At 42.5% G+C, this 22,340-nt stretch overlaps 1 protein-coding gene across 18 annotated transcripts in view; it reads right to left on the reverse strand.

Moving 5' to 3' along the window:
* Window positions 1-22,340, reverse strand: part of Trpm3 (transient receptor potential cation channel subfamily M member 3) — an 866,780-nt gene that overhangs the window by 83,081 nt on the left and 761,359 nt on the right. For 8 of the 18 annotated variants that reach the window (XM_040746389.1, XM_005063748.4, XM_013114262.3 and 5 more), the window contains 8 exons: window positions 16,288-16,388; window positions 14,911-15,045; window positions 11,547-11,597; window positions 4,860-4,895; window positions 4,568-4,708; window positions 2,310-2,339; window positions 1,065-1,354; window positions 198-426 (listed from right to left, as the gene is read on the reverse strand). In XM_040746389.1, coding sequence (XP_040602323.1) covers window positions 198-426; window positions 1,065-1,354; window positions 2,310-2,339; window positions 4,568-4,708; window positions 4,860-4,895; window positions 11,547-11,597; window positions 14,911-15,045; window positions 16,288-16,388 — 1,013 coding nt within the window. The remainder of the gene's footprint in view (window positions 1-197; window positions 427-1,064; window positions 1,355-2,309; window positions 2,340-4,567; window positions 4,709-4,859; window positions 4,896-11,546; window positions 11,598-14,910; window positions 15,046-16,287; window positions 16,389-22,340) is intronic. The other 10 variants (XM_005063751.4, XM_013114270.3, XM_005063747.4 and 7 more) reach the window with 3 other exon arrangements.

The raw sequence follows: 22,340 nt of genomic DNA on the forward strand, positions 1-22,340 counted from the left end.
TTAAATGTGTCAGATCCCAAGTTCAAATCCTTGATTCAAAATGAAAACCTCATCTCTAAGGACATTCTAAGGAATAGTGATGGGTTAGCATCACCTCCTAATGTAAGACAACTCCTAGACCCATTATAGATTTGATTTGGAAAACTTCAACCAACCCGTGGACTCTATGGCAACAGATCTTTTTTGGGTATGCTGACCTTGAGGCCTGAGTTCTTGCGCATGCGGAGCCTGCCCATCCACATATCGGTAAGTAACATTTGGCTGCACGTATGTGCAATGAAGTCACGGTGCTTGGCAGCCACAGCCAGCTGCAGGCATGTGGCATTGCTCCAGTTCTTCAACTCATATGTTAGCAGTTTCATAGCCAGCTGCTCATCTTGTTTGTAGGATTGGTCCAAGAGTTCCACAGCCAGCTGGCCAAAGTCCCTGAAAGGCAAGGCGCAGGATAGTCTTTCAGACCAACTTGGATATGTACATGAACAAAGATGGGCCCCACTGTTCAATTATAAAAGGTAACTTGCTGTGTGGAGTAGTTATTTCATGTAAGGTCTAGTTTACTCATAAAGTCACCCAGTCAACATCCTTTAAGTATTTGCTATGTGTTAGGTACCATGTCTAGAACTGAAGATGTTAAGTCAAAGCATGATTCCTGCACTCAAGACTCCTGATTCATGGCATTTGAAGGTAGAGGCAGAACAATCAACCCATCATTAGAGTGTAATGTGTCTTACTAAATGTGTCAGAACTCAAGTTCAAGCCCTATTCTTGCCAACCATGTATGGTCTTGGCCAAAGTACTTAAATTCTCTGAGATGATGTCCTTAGTTAGATGAAGTGCATGATGTTAGGACTTGCTGTTTGGGGCAGCTGAGCAAATGAATGAAATAAGTGTAATCTCTCTGTATCTCTATACAACATTGTGCACAGTAAGGGTAAATAACTCATGCCTTCCCTCTGTGTACCCTAGTGGGGTGGCTCTGTTACCCTATAAGGTTTTGGGGAGCCCCAAACTTCTGTCTACCTTTCCTTCTCTACCCCCTCCCTCCCCATGAGTGGCTGGCCAACCTGGAGTTGTGGTTCAGCTCCTGGGAAATGTCATCAACCATGTCATTCTCAGAGGCCTCATGAGCCATGGCTTTGCAGAGCTTGCAGGCCACCAAGGCCTTGGCCATGGCCTCCTCTCCATGCTGCCAGAAGAACAGGGCCATCTTCTGCCTCTTCATGAGGACAGCCCACACCATCAGCTCATGGAAGGGGAATGGGAAGTGGTTGATCTCAGGGTCATCCAGGTCAATGTCTACCTCTTCTTCACGCTTCTTGGTTGTCTTTCTTCCTCTCCTCAAGGGAATGTCATCCTGTAATTTTAGAGAAACAAACAAAAGTTGAGTTGAAAGTGTATCAGATTAATTCTTTACATTCATTATGTATACCTTCCAATGGCCCAGCTCTCAATCTCACTGAAATGAACCAGGCCACTTCTTATCCCAAAAACACTCCCAAGCTCATTCAGGCTAATTTAACAATAAGACTTAATAAATGCATACTTAACAACCGATATGTCAGTTTATACTTTACTTTAAACAAAACAAAACATTTTCTAAGCTGGGCATGGTGGTGAATCCCTAAAATCCCAGCAACACCTTGGAGTCAGAAACAGGAGGATGGAGGGTTCGAGGCCAGGCTGGGCTACATAATGAGAGTCTGTCTCAAAAATTCCAAACATATTTTCATAGGCTTTTCTTTCTCTGTCTCTCTCTGTCTCTCTCTGTCTCTCTCCATCTCTCTCTCTCTCTTTCTTTCTTTCTTGTTTATTTTTGTCCATTTCTTCTTCCATAGGTGTGGCTGTCTATATCTCATGATAGACAGCATTACTATGTTTCTTTTTCTTATTTTTTTTCTGAAAAATCAAGGGTACTCTATACTTGTGTTTTCACATAACAACAATCAACAATGAACCAAAGATGGAAACAAAACTGCTCAAATTTTTACAACCCTACTAGATGCATCTGTGAAATCCTTTGGATCTATTGCTGTTGGTAAATATTTGAAATTGATTTTGCCTATGGAGTTTATACACTGTTTTCAAGTTAGTATTTATCCTAGGATTTATTTTTGTTTTCCCCCAGTGCTAACATAAATTCATTGTGGAATTTTAAAAGCTACTGTGAGCTGCCACCATGGCACTTGGAAAATCTTTGTTTACTTATTTTAGAATCATGCACTAAGCCTTACTATTAAAATGAACTCATATATCTTTTAAATATGTGAGAAAGAGAATAATCGACACTAATAATTTGAGCAAACACTAACCTCCATTCCCAGCAGTTTCAAGGCTTTGGGCTGTTTAAAAAAATGTTGTGAACAAAGTTAGATCTTTCTTTCATTGAGGTAAGAAACGAATTCTACTATATTGCAAATAAGTAATATAAGAACTCTACAGTACCATATAGCATTAATTTTATGTCACTGAGTAAACACAATAAAAGGAACATGATTTTTATTTTTTTTTAAATTAGGAGAATTAGGGATGTTGTGATTTTGGGGAACCATAGGGAATTAGGAAACTGAAGAGATATAATTGAAGGCTTATAATGACTTTTGTGGGTCAAAGTTTCTTTCCCTTCTATAACCATCTTACTTGATTGGCACCTCCAGGACATTCAGCACTTGAATAAACATAATGGCATGAATGTTTTCCTCCTCACTCTTCTAACTGAGAAGGTGTTGGTATTGAGGTGGGTATTTGGGGAAGACTGTTAGGTCATGACAGAAGACACCTGAGAGAAAGCTAAATTCTTATCAAAAGGCTGCTGGGAGCTCATTTGCTTTTTACCACGTGAAGACACAACCAGAAAGTGCCACCTGCGAAGCAGAAAACAGGCCCTCTGCATATACCCAGTCTGCTGGTACCCTGTTCTTGAACTTAGAGCTGTGAGAGATATACGTTGATGTTGTTTCTAAGCCCCTTAGCCTATAGTATTTTGATACAGCAGTCTGAGCAGAGAAGACAGATGAAAAATGAGACAATCAGGCGATCAAACCAGATATTCCTGAAACCTCTGGAAAACTTCTACTATGCAGTGACTTGGGTACAACTTAAAATGTTTGTTTAGACACTTCCAGTGCTGCACAGTAGAGCAAGGGTGTGTGGGCCGGAGCAGGTGCTGATGGTGGCGTAAGCTGCTCAGTGGCATGGAGAACATCACCACACAGGGAGTGGCTTCCTTGGCCATGCTGGGACTGTGTAAAATGGACACAACTGAAGGCCACTCTGGAGTATAGAACTTGCTTTGTGTTTAAGAATGGGAGAACAAAGTTACGCCTGTAGGCCAGGAGTACCGTTTCCGTGTTGTGAGCGCTTCAGTGCAGTGGGTGTCACTTTGGAAGATACTGGGGACATAAGAATTACGAGCTGACAGTTCCTGCAAATTAGATGTGATTATGTAAGTTTGAGTAGCTTGAAGCTGTCTCCCCCTTTTCTCTTTAGCTTCTAAAATGACCACAAGTCTAAACATTTTGTCTGTATCAAACTTTTTGTTCCCCCTCTCCTGGTTTTCTAGTAGCCCCACAAAATACTTTCATCAGTGGAAAACTTTGTTAAAAACAACACAAACAAACACACAGTCCCCAGAGAAACAAACTACATAGAATAAAGGGAAAATAAAAAACCCAAACATTAAGAAAACCATAGACACTTTAAAAAAAGAGAGAATAAAAAAAGAAATAGCATGCTTACTACCAGCACAGACAGCAGCACTTGGGATGTCATTTTGGGGTTCTAAGGGTCCCCCAGCCCCTCAGGGAGTGAAGCCTAAGCTATATTTCTAGTAATAACATGCCTTTGAGATTCCACTGTGGTCATGAAAGCTGTGGGAGCCTAAGCTTGACAGGAACAAATGCGATCGAGTAGCTTGCTTGCTGTCCTCTTGAGATCCCACTGCTGGGTATAAAACGAACCAACCGAGCACCGACAAACCAAACAACTGACCAGCAAAAGCGCAAAACAGCTTCTCTTAAGAATATCCTCAAGATGTAAACATTGTAGTCGTTGGCCAAAGCAACCCATGAGAACACGTTCTAGACATGCCCTATTACCAGCCTGTGGGATATACGAAGTGGAAGCCGTATGTCGCTGCCTGGACCACCTTTGCTAGACTGACCCAATGATTCCCGAGGAAAAGCACAGGTCTTTGATGGAATTGAATTGCAGACATAAAAATGCAAGATAGAAAGAAAAAAAAGAAAAAGAAAAAGCTTGCCCCCTCCGACGGAAGATCATTTTTAGTTGAAGGAAAGACTAGCAGAGAGACTGTAGTTATTTAAGCTGCAATACTAGATAGACATGTTTAGGATGACCAAAGTGGGACTGACACCTCAAGGAAAACAACAGATAGGATTTGTTTGGCCAGTATTTTAAATTCAATAATAAATTTCAGTAGTTTGGATGGAAAAAGAGGGAGGTGTACTTTCTGTCTTTTCAGTTCGTTTTCCCTTGGAGACAGAAGCCATATCCCAAATCTCTCGTCCCTAGTCTTCTCCAACAGACTAAGAACATGCTAGAAGCTCACCCTTTTGGGGCCAAACAGATTGTGGTACAGGGTCCGGAAGCGCTTGCGCGTGTAGTTGCAGCGGTAAGCCCCTCCCATCAGGTACTCAATCACCAGGCCAATGTCTATGAGACTGATTCTGTAGTCCGGGGGCAGGTTTCCCTGTTAGGGACGAAGGGAACAACAGACAAACCCAAAAACACGGCGTGGTTTACTAGGGGTTCATTGGCAAGTGTTCTGTAACTATTTTAGAGTAAAAATTATAATGAAAACAGAAACATGAATGTATTATTATGCTGGTTAATTAATTCACCTTAAAATAGATCCAACCGAAACCTGGATACTCTCGCTTGGAAAGAAGACATAAGTTAAATAAGAAGATGCGGTAATCGCCGGCAATAACAGAAAATCAAATTATTTATTCAAGTCTTCAGCTGGGGAGAAAAAAACACCAGTGTAGCAGAAAGAAACACAGGCTAGACAAGGCAAGGACTATCATTCCCAGCTTCTAGATGCGGGGTCCCTTGATGCTCCTGAGCCCCTTTCTGACCCAGGCTGCCTCTTGGAGGCCCTTTGTTTTCTCCTCACTCGCCAAAGGAAGACTCCTCTTAGAAGATGAGTGTCACTACCTGGGCAGGGACCACTTAGAGATGAATTCTACTTGAATAGAAGACCTCTGTTAGTTGGTCACATACACTGGCCTTCCCTCAGCCCCCAATAAATAACAGATCAGGGATGGTATTTCATAGTGTCACAATGGAGCTCTATGAGTGACTCTTGTGGTTAAAGGGTGTGTGTGTGTGTGTGTGTGTGTGTGTGTGTGTGTAAGTGTAACAGGAGAAGCAGTTTTAACATTGGCATGAAAACTTTCACAAAATTAAGGTGGTTTTGTCACCTTTTGCTGCAAAATACCTTTGTTTGGTTGGGGGGGAGGGCACAGTGTTAGGATGAAACCCAGGACTTTATACATACTCTGTAAGCATTTAACACTAAGACACATCTCTAGCCAGAGTAGCATTTCTTAAAGACCCAGAAGTATGGTGTATCTTTTAGCTTTTATTACAATTTTTTTTCTTTTGAGTGCTGGTTCCAGAGCTGGAACACAGGGGTTTGTTTATAAAGATGGTTCAAAAGAAGACTCTTTGAACCCAAGGAGACTTTCCACTCTGTTAAGTCAAGGAAGAAGGGATGCATAGTGAATGAATTCCAGAGGGCATGGATGACTGGCAGCTCTCACTGCCTAGCTTAATTCCAGATGCAGGGCAGCATCCTCTGCCAGTGATGGCTTATATCACATGCACTGTGGGGAATTTGGTGACTATGTGGTCTTCTAGTGTGCTGAGTATCTGTGTGACTCATTCCCTTCTCTGGGTGGCTTCTGATGCAAGCCTGGGTTTGTGGAAGCTCTTCTCTACCACCTAAGGCTCAGGTGGCAATGGCAGTCCACCTAGGGATCTGAGAGTGTGATATGGGAATCCCTGTCAGTAGGAAATCCATTTAACTGGTTAAAGGAGGCCTCAATGTAGCCTGTCATTAAACCTATAGTTTTAAATTTTTCTTGCAATTTTTAATCTCTATACTTCCTATGCCTTTTATAACATGTGGGGTGTGGTTGGTTCTTGGGATTTTTGCTGCTGAAAATATATATCAATGAAACAATGAAATTAATTGGCATGTCTGGGATTCATCCTGGGTTGGGTTTTTTGTGTTTTGTTATCAGTAACAAAATTGAGTAGCTACACTCTCTTTGTCACCCCTGGTTGGGCTAACTGTGGGTAGATTGTAAGGGAAATGGCAGCCTTGCTGCATGATGAGGATGATGGCCTTGACTTGGTGTGGTCTGCGCACATCAATGACAAAGCATCTATATGCTTATCTTAGGACATAATTGTTGGGCAGAAGTGGAGTTGCAGGTATTCATGCTAAGAAAGACTGGAGAAATGAGTTCCCAGGGCAACCAGTACTGGGCTGGACTCTGTTAGTGCAACCACTTGTTACTCTGTATGCTTTTCTGTCTCTCACTTTATGTTCTAAATCAGGTGACCTTGGTCATTACTTCTCAGGCCCCACCTGTTTCTAGAAGCCCGACTGTTAATCAGCACCCATCCACTGCTTTTATTTTCTACTCCATCAAAGTTGGTGTCCCCTGGAGTTTGGTGTGTGGGGTTGGGGTGGTCAAGGAACTGATTTGGATGGACCTGTGCTCTCACTTCACCTGCTCTGGAGGAGGCAGAGAGGGTGAGTGGCACCTTGAATGCCCGACAGGTTGTGACAACAGCCTTCTGGAGGAGTCTTACTTTGCTTTGGATCTTTCCAAATTGGAATTCAAGAAAATGATACCAGAGTTATTCTTATTCTGTCTGCTGTTCCTAGTCCTGTTCCCACCCTATGGATCATGACTTCAGTAATGGGCAAAGCCTCAAGGATGATTTCCCATTTCATGCCTTAACAACACAGGGTAGGTCCCGAGAGTCAAGTTATTTAGTAGAGAGGATCGGGAGGCAGGTTGACAACTTGAAAACGTTGTCTTCATGCTATGAACTGTTACTTGAAGGTAAAATTTAAGTCATGCCATGCTTAAAGATGTCCTCCAGAGCAGTTCAAACTCACAGGTTGAATCTTCTCTTCAAAATGAACTGTCCTTAGGTGTCAGCTCATGATATGGCTGTCTGATTTGAGCTTTTTAGGAACATTGGATTTTTTTTTCCTTTGAAACTCATAACAAGCCTTGAAAACAGACTTGTTTCCTCTGGGGTGTGGAAAGTCTCAAATGATTGCTGATTTTCAGGTTCACCAAAGGAGAGTGTAGAAGAGACTTGGGGGACAGGCTTGATGGGGGAAAAACTGTCACTGGGTGGGGCTCAGTCTGGGGTAGCACTCGGGAAGAAAGGAGGTTACCCATGGTTTAGTAGACTAGCAAAGTAAAAAACCAGGCAATATATTATTTTAAAAATAAGAATGTGGACTGGAAGGATAGCACAGCCATTAAAGGCTAGGCTCACAATAAAAAAATAAGAATGCTCCTACAAATTTGCATGAATTTATCATATGGACTTATGAAAATCCCCGTTCCTTACCCAACGTTTCAAAAACCCTTCATTTCCCTTCATCTCTTCCTTCCTTCCCTCCTTCACTTCCCTCCATGTTTCCCTCCCTCCCTCCCTCCCTCCCTCCTTCCCCCTCTCTCTCTCTGTCTCTCTCTCTCCCTCTCTCTCTCTCTCTCTCCCCGTCCCTCCATCCCTCTCTCCCTCCCTCCCTCCCTCCTTCCATATTTCTTCCTGTCTTTTGTATTCAGCAAAACTGGGTCTTAGTTCCCATGTAAATGAACTTTAAACCTTAACTTCTGTATTCTACTTGAATCACCCTCCTCTGGTGGTGAAGGACAGAACAGATAATCTGAAGTATTAGCACATTTAATTGAAGAAGGAGAAACCACTGCTTGAAACATCCGGAGCCACAGATTGAGCAGACAGCTACTAGAACGGCAGGTTATATTTTACAGAGGTGCAGACAGACTTGAGCCACTAGTTTAATAGGAAAGCCATGAGTATAGTTAATGGATTTATGCATGAAACTGCTTCCCTGAATTGGTTTGGCTTGTATCAGTTCAAATTTCTACTGAATGGAGAATAGAAATTCTTTAGACACTGCTTGTAACTTGTTCTTTAGATATAAAAGAATTTGAGATCTTGAGAGTAGCATGGAAACATTTCTCCTCACTCATTTCTGTTGGTTTCAAAGAACAGCAGGGCTTGGAGATGACTTAATTGGCCTATGGGAATCTGATAATTATGAAATGTATCCTTGGGTTTGTAGGCATCATCTATATTTAATTTAGAGACATCTCAGTAAATGCTATGTTTAAGGTACAGAACTATACTTCTAACTCATGTACATATCTGTGTATATGTATTATATTATGACTACTGGTTACAACTTTCACAGAATAATATATATATACATATACATATATACACATACATACATACATCTGGTAAGGAAGGAGGCACCTACTACTTATTATATTCTTTAATTTTAAAAATTAAATGTCCCAAGACATTCTTAACATTTTAAACCTAGATTTTGTATCTCCTGAGTAAGTACTTCTCTTAAATTAGAAAAAAGTCATACGGGACCATGGAAGAAATTTGCTCCACATTTTAATTTCTTTAAGAAACATACAACAAAGAGTCCCATTGTAAGTTCATTTCACCCATGAATACAAACTGTTGGTAAATCTGGTTCCTTTGCAGGTGGGAAGGCTATTCCTTCATTCCCTCCAATAGCCAGAGATTTCTCTTATCAGAGAGACAACTCTTCATTCCCTGTGTCTACTTTTTCTAGGAGAAGAAACTAAACACAGGCATTATCTTTTCCCTCCCCTTACTAGCAGTCTGCTCTCTGAGTAAAGAGAAACTGTTTCTAGGTGCTATTCTGGGTGAATTTAAAGTCATCTTCCACAGTTCCCAAGTAAGTGAATGCTCACATAACTATCCTCTCTGGCTCTATTATTCCTGTCACTCTTAAAGGCATGCTCTGAGCTTGCAGGTCTTCCTTCCACATTCTTAACACCCTTTTCTTATTAATCTCTATTGCTTTCAAGGCCCATTACCAGCTAAGACGCTTTGAGAAAGGGGAAAAAGTACCCCAAGGATGCACTGCATGCCTTCTAAGAAGACTCACAATGTGAACAAATGCAAGAGGCAGCTCAAGGACCCTCAGCTAATGGATAGTGGTCATGCAAAGCGGGAATCTATGGAGAGGAGAGGCTAATATGAGAGGTCTTGATAATTTCTACTCACGCAACTGTAACTTCAAAAATCGTGAAAATCAGGCAAGACCTTATGGCTGGGAAAGGGGGCTGGGAAAGTCAGTATGCGACTTTTCCATTGCTGGGGTTAGCTGAGGGCTGGGATCTTGGACCAAAGCCTAGCTACATTATCAGAAAGCCCCATATTCTAGCTGGACACAGGCTAGTCTGACATGAGGAAATGCTGTCATAGTTATTATTTTATAAATGTTCAAAAATAATTTATAGAACATGAGTGCTAAAGTTTAGCAAAGACTATGTTGGGTATGTGGGACCCTAATCACCCGAGATTAGTTTCCAGAAAAATTTAAATCAGGATAAATTAAGCAAAAGGAGAATGTGTGAAGGAAATGGGCTTGCTGGAGAAACAGATGCCACGTTGGTTTGGAATGGGCCGGACTGAGGAAAAGTCGGATCTCACTGAAGTAGTGATTTGGGTGAAGGAGCCGCACAGGGTCTGCTTCTCTTGACGTTGAGAGCTGCAGGCTTTGCTCACAAAGCTGGACACCCTTCATTATTGTGTGGAGATGGAAGGAAGGTTTGTAGTAGTAAGAAAAAAAGCAGTGTTTTTAGGTGGACGTGGATTTTGTTTTTGTTCTTACATCCTTTACTTATTCCTAACCAATGTCCAGCAGGTTAAAATAGGCCAATTCTAAGCAGCTCTCAGAGCCTCCAGCACTTTGAAGACAATATCAGAAGTTGCTTACAATTCACTAAGGGTCGTCTAGTTGAGACTTTCTATGAGATGATAACTTGTCCAGTTCTTTTCATTCTCAGTTGAGAATCAAACCAGCCCAGGATTTTCTCTGAGGCCCTGATGTATGGAGAAGGAACTTAGTTCCTTGTCTAAAACCGGGAACGTGCTTAGCAAGACCAGCAATGACCTGGGGCCAGGACTCTGGGAGAACTGAGGTTTCTGATCCTGGGAAAACCCCACTTGAAGGGCTGTGATGATCAGTCGAGGCTGTCGAGCCGTGGTGCATTTGAATTAGCCCCTGTTCCCTTTGGGCAGCATTGCTTGATCAGCTTCTTCCTGACTCTGTCCCATTATGGGATAGGTTTCTGCTGACTCTCTCATTGATTTTACACACATTGTATATAAAGTGCTGTACTTCTCAATAAGCTTTCTTGGCATTTGACATAGCTTGTGCAAGATTTCTTGATCCCAACTTTCCTAGGTTTTTTATTTTCAGATTCTGTGGTACTCCCTCTCTGGAACCTGGCACTGAATATCAAGCTGCTCTTCCAGGTCATTTCTCTACGTATGTCCTTGGGTTCTGGTGTAGTACTGTAGCATTCCTATGAGGTGGGGAGGGTCTACAGCTTCTGTTTTGTTCTTTGGAGTTAAAGGTTCTGAAGTCAAGCTACTCTTAAAAGAGACTGTTTGGGGGAAAGGAGCAAGTACATCTGAGGTTAAACATAACCTTCCTATGTTCAACTTAAATGAGAGTATTATGCAGCAGTAATAAAGACGTTATACTCCTACTTCAGACATTGTTTATGAAGAGTAAATGAATTCAGGTATGTAAAAAGCTTATGTAATACTGTGTGCCCATCACCAGCAAGCCTTGCTGCTTTTCCTTGATAAAAGATCTGTGGTGATGTTAGCAGGTTACTAATCACTGAGTATAGTCATCACATCCTTACGCTTCAACCTCCTCCATAAATTGTGAATAACCCACTAGCTTTAAAAAATCAAATGAATAGATGGGCATGAAATAAATTTTGGAAAAATAAAGTGTTAGGAGGCTGGAATGCATAGTGGAGTCCCCTTTGTTTAGCTTCTGACTGTACTTTATATGAAGGTAGATAGGCTGTTGTGAGGCGCTGGCAGGAAGGCACTTCATGTGGTCAGCTACCATGGAAACTAACTCCCCAACAGTAAGGGGCGTTTGGAAAGACATAAATAATGACATAAATCCACGCTGGCACAAGAGAAAGCCTAGAATCTGCTATAGAAAAGCATTACATTCAATGAAAGCATCTAAATCCATGGCAACCAGAGGAAGGACCATAGCAGCATTGTCAGCAGAACTGTCCAAGCTACAAAGCAGATGCACATACACCACTCTGCAATGATGTGGGGCTGGCAGGGACATGGAGACGGGGCAGCTCATGCATAACAGGTACAGTCTATCACAGGAAGCACTCAGCACAGGGCCTCTGACCTGTGGTCTAGAGGATTCTTACCTTTTTGACATCCCTGACCAAGTGGTACAATGTATTTGAGGGCCCATGTCTCTGAAAATGATAAAGAACAATCAAACAGCTTTGCTTGTCAGGGGCTCCGGGTGGTGAGGCAAGAGGGAGCTGGAAGGAAGGGTTCTGGCTGGTGGAGGGCAGCTCTTTGCGCTGGGCCTTGTTCTAGTTGCTCAGTTGTGTCTGTTACTTTGAAACCAAGACTGGCTGGATTTCGGATCATGGAAAAATGTGTTTGAAGTTGTAGGTTCAAGCATTGTAAGGCTGATTGTCAGCTGAGAGATACCAGGGCCAAATGTTGTAGAAAGAGCTAGTTTTACAGCAAGACAAAGCAGAGGGGATTTTGACACACTGCTGTAAAAACTTCTTAATTTTATCCAATGTAGTTTTCCAAGTTGTCATCAAAAACTTATCCCTAAAAAGCATTAGCCAACTTTCTTTGCAAAAGGTCAGAAAGTCAGTAGTGAATACTTGCAGACTATTCAGTCTTTCTCAAGTCTGTTTAGCTGTTATTACTATATGAAAGCAGCTACAAGCTATACACAAATAAGTGACGTTGGCTATGTTTCAATAAAACTTTATTCATAGTCACAGAAAGTCAAATTTTATATATCGTTTTTAGGAGAGGGTTTTTCTGTATAATCTCAAACCACAGGCTTCCTGCCTCAGCCTTCTGAGTTCTGGGATTACACATAGCTGATATACTACATCTGGCCAGATTTCATAAATTTAAGCATGTTATATTGTGGCTTCCTTTGGTTGTTTCAACCATTAAATATAAAAGAAAGTCATTCTTGGCTCCCAGGCTGTACAGAAATAGTGAACTGGCTTTATATTTTGGTGATAGCTCCCTGACATCTGACTTAAGATAGCCAGGGAAAAAAAGGTCAGGAAAGGGTATACATTCATTGAAGCTTAGAATACAGTAAGTGATTTGTTATTCTGTGGTCTTTCAGGAGTAGGGATGCTAAGTAAAGTACAGAATACCCAATCTAATTTGAATTTCAGATGAGCAATGATGCCTCATGCAATATTAAGAATATACAGTCAGGCCTCCATACTCATGGTGTCTGTATTTTTGAAGTTCTCCAACTGGATTGAAATTATTTGGGGGAAATTATGTGTGTATTGAATATGTACTGGTATTTTTCTTAGTATTCTTTAGAATAGTGGTTCTCAACTTCCCTAATGCTATGACCCTTTAATACAGTTTTTCATGTTGTGGTGACTCCAAGCCATAAAATTATTTTTTTGTTACTTTATAACTGTAATTTTGCTACTGTTATTATTCATAATGTAAATATCTGATATGAAACCCCAATAGGGGTCATGACCCACAGGTTGAGAAACAATGACTTAGAAGCTATTTACCTTGAATTGGGTATTGTACATGAGAGTGCAAAGTTCCTGGTTTAGCTGCTTTATTTAGCTTCCAGAAAGAGGCTCCTTAAAAAATATACATATATATATATATATCTGGTGATGTGTGCTGAGTCTATGCAAATCTGATGTCATCTAGATAAGGAAGTTGATCATCCTAAGGTATTTTTTCTTCTGTGGTAACTCCTAGAATGAATCCTATGAAGATATAAACAACCGTATTTATGCTAACAATCATTGCTTATCTGAAACAGGAATGTTGCTGGTGTGCTGCAGTTACTTGCTAAATCTGGCAACATGATTGGAAGTTCTAAAACAGTAATGATACTCTGGGGCTGAGGTTCTCGACCCTAGCCCTGATTGTGCAAACAGGCACCACAGAGTTTGCTGTGATGCAGTCACTCCTCTTTACAATGAAGAGAATAACACCACTTAATTTGATAGGGATATCTGAGGATTAAATGATGCCATACTTCTTTATAAAGCTATTAAATAGTGCTTGGCATTCAGTAAGTGATCGATGTCATTATTATTGTTGTTTCCATTTGCTGCCTCATAATTTTTATCAATATGATACTGCAGGTGACCATCACCAGTCGATTGGAGTAATGAAGCCTGTTGGTCCAGGAAAAGGGTTCTTTCAATCTTTCTGTCCTTTTTAGGATTTGGAATGACCCTTTCCACCATCATCACTCTCTGATACCTAAGTCATGATGCCACGTGTATTTATTTCTGAAAGTAAATCTCAGTGTGTTGAGGCAAGGCACGCCTGCAGAGAAAGCAGGAACCTTAATCCACTTTGCCAGCTGGCTTCCTTCCTCTGGTGGGGTTGAGATGAGGCATGATGCTATTATCTATCACCTACCTCTTGTTGAAGGACAGTCCATAGCTCTGTCCCATTGCACTCACGGTGCTGGGACAAATATTGTGGCCAGTGCATGGAAAGAAAACTTCTGAGAAGAGGCTTGAGTTTGGTACCGGGTTCTTTTTGTTGTGTTTAGGGATGTGGGGCTTTCAATAAGCTACTTCTTAGCCCCTGTCTATGCTTTACACCTCTGTGATTCTACACAATTCATGTTGAACTTCATGTCAGTACAGAAGCATGGAGAGGCGGGGCTGTTAGGTGAAGGCCACAAGGGTATCTACTTTGTAAGTGGAATTGAGGTCTAGACAGGAGAGGGTTCACACTTTCATACTTCCAACCTTTCTGCCTTAAGAGGACGGTAGGTTTGTCCCTTGCAGTGGATACATTCTGGGAAGAGAGACTGACTCTCACTACATAATGAACCTATTGGTCCCTTGATCTTGACTTCCAACCTCCAGCACTGTGAGAAAGTATTCCATAGTAGCAGCACAAATAGACTAAGACTGCCTCAGTATTTTCATCTGTGAAATAGTAAAAAACAGCATCAGTTCTTTAAATTTTGTTGGCTCTTTTGGTGAATGCTGCTGCAAAGAGCAACGACCACCACAAAACACGTTTGGAAAAAAAAACATGTTTGGACGACTCCAAGATATTGTATACTGTTGTGGGAAAAATGAACTTCATTGCTCTGAGGATGAAAAAATGATATGAGACACTTAATCAGTCTGCTTTGGTACTTGGTGCTAAACCAAGCCTCCTCTGTAATATTTGTCTCACACATCCCCAGGCTTGCACAGTACATGTGTTCTGATTGACAGAGACTTGCTGGTGGTTTTGTGTTAGAATCTGAGAACAAGGCCCCGGGGTGATCACATCCCCCTTTGTCTAAGATGCTGACAACTGAGCAGTTAAAACAAGTGACGTCCTGGTGACTTGGTGTCTGTTGGCTATTCACATGTAGGGGAGTGCATGTGAGGAATGATCCATGCATTACAGGAGAGTCAGGAAAAGAACCGCAGGCATGGGGGCAAGGCAGGAGAAGGAAAACCAAGAGAAGAAAAACAAAACAAAACAAAACAGAGGCTGGAAGGCATCTTAGCTTGGCCCTACCGTGTTGTACAGTTCCTCTAGTCTGGAGATGGTGAGAAAACGATGCATGCTTACTCCATTCTCTATGAGCAATTTCACAAAATCCACTCTGTCCAGAACCAGGGCATCCAGCATGGCTTGCTCCAGGGACCCTACCTGCAATTCAAGACATTCAGTTAGTCTGCCCCCAGCAGAGAAGTGCACTTCCTCGGTGCTCACGGAGAGGGCTTGAAACAGATTGGGGAGATGTGTAAATCTCCAGATATGCCCTAGAGACCCAGCACCTTGCTCTCCCCCTCCCCCTCCATGTGATACTCCTGGTCCCCTCGTCTCAAATCTTGGGAAACAGACGTCAAGGACTTCCGGATCTAGACGCTACCTCCACCCCCTTGTATGCTGTGGAGCCTTGGGACCCCAGGTTTTCCTCCTGACGATTAATTCCCTGGCTAGTTTTCCGCAATGCCTGTAGAGGTAAAGCTAGACACTTCCCTCCCTTCGTTTTCTTCTTCCTTAGGTTCTGAATGTGAGCCCTGGTTGACTCGAGGATGGGAACCCAGGTAAACAGAGCCAAGGATCTAATAGGCCTGGAATCTGTGTAGAAATAGACACCCCAGAGACAAACTGTGCCCACTTAACTAAAAGAACAACCTACTTTCTTAGATGAAACACTGGCTGGGATTTATATTCATTTTACAGTTTTCATTTTTTTCAACGTTCAGATCCCTTGACAAATACACCCCCAACTAGCAGTCTCTGAACTCTATGAAGACAGATGCTCAGTTGTGGCCAGACCTCCTGGGGATGGAAGGTTCGGGGAGCCTTAATACAGGCTGCTGCTGGGCTGCCACCCGTGGGTGTGTGAACACATCACCCAATGGCCCATTTCCCGAGTTCTTATTTTTGGCAGCCAAGTGACAGAAAAAAGTCACGGACAGTTACATAAAGCTTTGGTTCACTTGTGCCCGGCATAGGGCGGACCTGTGCTCAGTCACCAGGACCAGATGGTACCAGTACACAGAGGCCTGGCCCAGTTGCAAACCAGCATGAACACTACCATTTGGCGGCAGCAGCTTCCTCCTTCTGCTCTCCTAAAAGATAACCAGAAACATACCGATCCTCTCCTTCCTTTATTTTAATTTTGTCTTATCTGTATCTTTAAAATAAAAAGATAGAATTTGCACCCGAAAATTGCTGAGAAGAGCCAGGGAACGTTTGGTGGTGGGCTTAGTTAAATCTTCCACTAGGTGGCAGCATGTCTCCAAACATGCAGTGCTAAGCAAAGGGAGATCTCTCCTCCCCTTCCTACTGGCTCCAATTTTCTGAGACCCTTTCAAAGGTTCTTTAAACACCATGGCGAAGCACGTGAGCTTTTCATGGGTAGTGATGTATATACTCTACCGGCCACTGTTGCCCGTAAATAAAGATCTGGCTGCGAGCGATGTCAACTCTGTTCCAGGCTAAAGCTAAGCTCAGTTGGTCTGGGGCTGATGCATTGGCTCCTGTAAAAAGTGGTAGAAAGAAAGAAAAAAAAACAGAGGGCAAGAGAAACAGTAGTTAGTCATGTCAAGAAGAGTCTCTCAGCCACTCCTCCATCGATCCCTCTTCCCCAAGGGCAAACTAAGGAGCTGTGTGACTCCATTCTGCTACTGAACATTTTGTGGGAGGGTCCTTCTTTATCATGTATGCTTTCCCGTATACTGCAGATTTCTTTTCTTTTCTTTATTTATTTGAGATAGGGTCTCAATATGTAGCTTAACCTGGCCTTAAACTAATGGGTTCACCCAGCTTGTCTTCCTGAGTGCTGGGATAACAGGTCTGCCATTGGCTGCTTTTCGGTACCCAACAGCCACCTGTGCCATTCGTATGTCTACAGAAGATATGTGATGATAGGCAGTCTAGATGAAGCATTCTGTCTACACATGCAACCCTCAGCAGGTGTTTGTGTAGCTGAGAACAGGTACAGGCTAGCAGGCAGTCCATCTTGTGGCTGGGTGAGCAGGGACCTCTATAAGCCACTCTCCTGACAACGTTGAAATGGGAACAGAAAGATTATCTCATTTTATTCAGTCGAGATTCTGTGAGACTGAAATGGGATCATATAAGTGAATTCACACATGCCAAAAGGTTTTTTTTTTATTTTTCATACTTTATTGACATCCTTGGTGTGTAGAGGAAGAGATCTCACTGCATGCTGGTTTAGCTTTACTCTATTGAGTCACCTATTAGCAGAGGAGAAGGGAAAAGAGCAAACAGCCTCCTTTGGCTCAGAGAATTTGAAAATTGAGCTTATGTTTGGCAAACTATTAGGGATTTCCACAAGTTGTGATAAGGAATGTCCCAGGTATGTCTGGACATTGGCTCTTGCTATCTGAGTTGGACCCATGAAGATACTCAAGTCTAGACATGCTAGAGTGACACTAGGGAAATGTCACACGGCTCCTAACAGAATAAACAGAAGCGTTCATTATGGTGCAGTGACATTCCACCAGAGCCAGTCCTAGTGAATTCTGCCCAGTAGGGAAGGTCAGAAGCAATACAAGGATCCGCTATCTACTCACCACACTATGAGTGTATGTGATTCTCACTGTTGCCACTTGTCTGCATTACTCGGAGATCTTTACATTATCGCTATGCCAAACCCCATACCAATGCAGTGACATTGCTTGAAGGCTGTCTAAAGCCCCCGGGTGTTTCCAATATGCAGCAGGGACAGAGAACTAGTGGCCCACATGCCTGCCTCTTTTCATGACTACTCCACGCCTTTTTCTTCTGGACTGTGCAATATTGATCTAAGAATTAGGCAAACAGGACTGGGAAGATATAAAGTGCTTGCTAAATGAGCATGGGGACCTGAGATTCATGCCCAGAAGGGACATGGAAACTGGGAATGGTGGTTTGTGCCTGTAATCCAGTGCTGGGGTAGTGGGGTGGCAGAGACAGGAGGATCCCTGGGGCTTGCTGCTCAGCCAGTCTGGCTGAATTGCTGGTCCAGGTTCACTGAGCCATTGTCTCACAGTAGGGACTAAAGTAAGATGATGGTGAGGACTAGAGGAAGATACGTGGTGCTGACCTCTGGCTTGCACACGAACACACACACATACACACACACAAACACACAGACACACACACAGACAGGGAGAGAGAGAGAGAGAGAGAGAGAGAGAGAGAGAGAGAGAGAGAGAGAGAGAGAGAGAGAGAGAGAGAGAGAGAGAGAGAGAGAGAGAGAGATTCTTTTAGGCAACCTCTAGACATGGTGGTTCAATCAATAATTCCACCACTTGAGAGACTGGGACAGAAATGTTGTGAGTTCTAGGCCAGCCTAGGCTATAAGGTGAGCCTCATCTTGAAACCAAATGAATGGTGCTAGAGAGATGACTCAGTGGAGAACCTGGGTTCAATTCCCACTACTTATAAGGCAGCTTACAACTGCTTGTAACTACCTCCAGGGGATTTGATACCCTCACACAGACTAACATACAGGCAAAACACCAACATACATAAAAATAAAAATAAATCAGTTCACAGCTAAACACTGAGCTGAACTCAAGAAATCCAGTGACAGAGAGGGAGGACTGATGAGCAAAGAGGTTAAGACTGGGCTGGTTTAACCCCCAGAAACAGCTGACCTGACAAGGGGTAGCTCTTGAATCCCAGACGGATGCCTGGGAATCCAGCATGGGACAGATCAAGACCCCCTGAATGTGGGTGTCAGTGAGGAGGCCTAGGTAATCTATTGAGCCTTGGGTAGTAGATCATTATTTATCCCGGGTATACAAATGGACTTTGGGCACCCAACAATGAGAGATGCACTCTCACCCTGTACTCTTGGGGGAGGGTCTAGGCCCTGCCCTGGATGAAATGAGAGTCTATGGACACCCCCATGGAGGGCCTCACCCTCCCTGGGGAAATGAGGGTATATTGGGGGAGTTGGTGGGAGGGCGCAGGAGGAGGGGAGAGAAAGGGAGAGGGACCTGAAATTGACATGTGAAGCAGCCTTGTTTCTAATTTAAATTTAAATTTAAAAATAAAAAATAAATAAATCAGTTAATTGAAAACATACAAAAACAAACAAAACCAAAGTGATCTATGTAGACAGTGTTAACCAGAGGACTGTTTTCAGTACTTCTCCAGTTTGTGCATGAGTGTCTAGACTGGCATGGCCCTATAGACCCTGCATCTCACCTCCACAATTTGACTCAGGAGTTCAGGAGTAAAGCCTGAGGTTTTGCATTTCCTTTTTTTTTTTGATAGAGAAGACTGAGCCCAGGGCTAGGCGAGTGCTCCACACTGAGGTATATCCCAGCCCCGAGTCTGTGCATTTCTGTCAGCCTCTCAGGAAATGTTGCTGTCCCTGTTCTGGAAACTACTCCTTGAGTGACAGAGCTCTTGAGAGCTTTGAGTTGTACTTCCTTCACAAGTCTGACCCTGATGTTCACAAGTTGATGGGTTTTGTGCATGCCACATTCTTGGAGTGAATTGAGTACCTTTTGAAACAATGTCTATTAATTTGATTTACACAGAGAATTTTTCCATTAAGAAAACCATTTATTTTTTCAGATGGCAACCAGGATTGCAAACTTATGCCAAGGTAACTGAAATATGTGAAAACGTATGTTACTAAGTTGGAGAGGAAAAAAAAGTGAGAGTTCACTGGAATGGCATTTGGAAGGTGGCATTTTATAATTGCTTCTTATTTTCTCTCTTTTAAAAGTACATTTTTAAATTTTAATTGACACAGTGAGTGTATTTTTATCGACTATTGTGTGACATATAGACACAGGGACACTGTCTATACAGATAAGATTAGACAGAGAACATTTGTGTGTGTGCATTAAGACCATTCAAAATCCCCTCTATTTTATCTATTTTAAAAAATGTAGTCAGTTGTAAACCCTAGTTTTCCTACAGTGCTACAGCAGTTACTGTTCTTAGCCGACTGTACCGGAATACATTACACACCCCCACTCCCTTCTTCCCTCCCACTGTCTATCTCTCCACTTCTGTGGTATCAATGTTCAGTTTCCAAATCTAAGAGGAACTTGCAGTATTTGCTATTGCATGCCTGATTGTTTTTTACTTAGCACATTGTCCTCCAGTTGCATCTGTGGTGCTGCAAATGGCATGGTTTTCTAGATGCATAATATTGCATTCTGTATAAATACATCACTTTTTGTTAAGCCACTCATCTGGTGACAGAATCTGTGTTGAGTCCATATCCTGAGTATTGTGAATGCTGCTGCAATAAACACAAGAGTATAGGTATTTCTTTGTTGTACTGATTTCATTTCTTTTTGAGATACACCTGGTCATTGGATAGCTACATCACAAGGTAGGTCTGGTATTAGCTTTCCGAAGAACCTATCTTCCACGTAGTTTTCTCTAAAATTTTTTTAAAGATTTATTTATTTTGTTTTATGTCTACGAGTGTTTTGCCTACATGTATGTATATATACCATGTTCTTGCCTGGTGCCTGTGGAGGTCAGAGGAGGGTGCCAGATCCCTTAGAACTGGAGTTATAGAGGGTTGTGAGCCACCATGCGGGTGCCGGGAATTGAATCTTTGTCCTATACAAGAGCAGTAAGTGCTCTGAATGGCTGACCCGTCTTTCAGCATCATCTGCACTGTTTCTTTTCTTTTTTAAATAATGCTTATATTGACTTAATTTTTATCTTGAGGGAGAGAGAGGGATGTACAGAGAGAGAGACACACACACATATACAGAGGGAGGGAGGGAGGGAGAAAGGAGAGAGAGAGAGAGAGAGAGAGAGAGAGAGACTTTGCTTCTCGTAGTTGTTCCACTGGTTGTTGCTTACATACCGTGATGGTTTAGCCATTCCCTGCATCATTTATATGTCACAAATGTGTATGCTACCCAAGACAATATAGCACAAGCTTGAGCAAGAGACCGTGGAGGAAGAGGTCAAGGTGAGCTACAGGCCTGAATGTAATTAGGTAAATGTCAGAACATGAAGCCAGTGAATTTTGGCTTTTCAAAAATTGAAAATACATCACTCAAGAATTGTCCTGGGTGACAATTTGAATCAGCACAAGTGATGAACCATCCTGGGTTGCTTAGAACAGTGACAGTTTTAGCACTGAAATTCCTTCATTCAGAGAGATGCCTCAGTCATGAGTAAGGCTGGATGGCTGCTCACACTGTTCTTAATTGGCTGTACACTGGAATTTCCCGCAGAAGTTTAATACACTCTTGCCTCAGATTCATCCCTAGAGATCCTGGTTAATCTGGTCTTAGGTACTGTGTGGTCTAAAAAGCTCCCCAGGTGATTTATATGGGAAGACAAGGTTAAGACCCTCCAGTGCAGGTAATATACACTGATTAATTCGCTCACTTTTCACTCATGTATTTTTGCATTCAAATATATTGATTTCATGCCTTTGCAGATGCCAGATATTATGCCAATACAGATACCAAAATGAATCTGACCGAATCTGACAGTCTGGAGAAGGGAAATCTCTTGTTTAATGTCCCAGGCACTCGATTTACCTGCTCAACATGTGTGGGTTGAAGAGACATTTGTTTCCAGGAAATGTTTGGAATTGCACAGCTAATGTCAATCAGCAAAGTTGCAGTCATCCTCTTAATGGAGGTTGCAGTGTGCTAGCCATGGTGGGTGAACATTCAAAAAGCAAGCAAACCAGCACACAGTGAACGTTCAGAGTGTGTATTTGTACTGTAGAGGACCAGTGCTACCTCCAGTGTATTTGTGGCCTGTACCTATATAAACAAATGATTGTGTCAGCATTGCTCTGGCTTTTCAATCTTGCTTGTTGCCTTGACAATATTGCACCAACTAGCTGGAGCGATCCATTGGCAGGCTATACTCAATAATTAGGGAGGGAAACTGTGTCTTTGAGTAACCTGGAAGGCATAAGCATTTGAGTTTTTTGGGTTCTCTGGTTGACTCCACATGGAAAATAGAGGACTGGAAAAAATCTTGAGGAATTGAAATAGGCCTGGACTCTATATAGGTCCTGACTTGAGTTCAGGGCACTCATCCATATGCCCTGCTTCCTGGACTGGTAGATGAGGGAGGCGGCTTGGTACCTTTGAGGAAAGCCTTTGTAAGCATGTATACAGGGTGAGGAGGAGTGACAAGTGACAAGGGGAGTGTCAGAGGTACAAGGAGGAGTAGGCAGGAAGCAAATGAAACCATCCAGAAGGAGAACGGGCCAACTGCACTGCCCCCAGTGTGAGCACGGGTACACATCAGTATAAAATGTCAGCAGTGGTTTGGCTATCTTATCTTTCTGCGGTAGAATGGTAAAGTAAGTGTGCAAATTAAGACCACATAGATTTCTGAAGGATGGATGACTGGGCATTTCAGTAAAGGAATGATGTATGAGGAGAAGAGGGAGTCAGCACACTTCATCACCTGTTGTATTTCAGAGTTCAGAGCAGTACATGGTATGTAAAAGGAATGTCTTAGTC

Source organism: Mesocricetus auratus, unplaced genomic scaffold, assembly GCF_017639785.1.
Source record: "Mesocricetus auratus isolate SY011 unplaced genomic scaffold, BCM_Maur_2.0 Super-Scaffold_4256, whole genome shotgun sequence".
Classification (NCBI taxonomy): domain Eukaryota; kingdom Metazoa; phylum Chordata; class Mammalia; order Rodentia; family Cricetidae; genus Mesocricetus; species Mesocricetus auratus.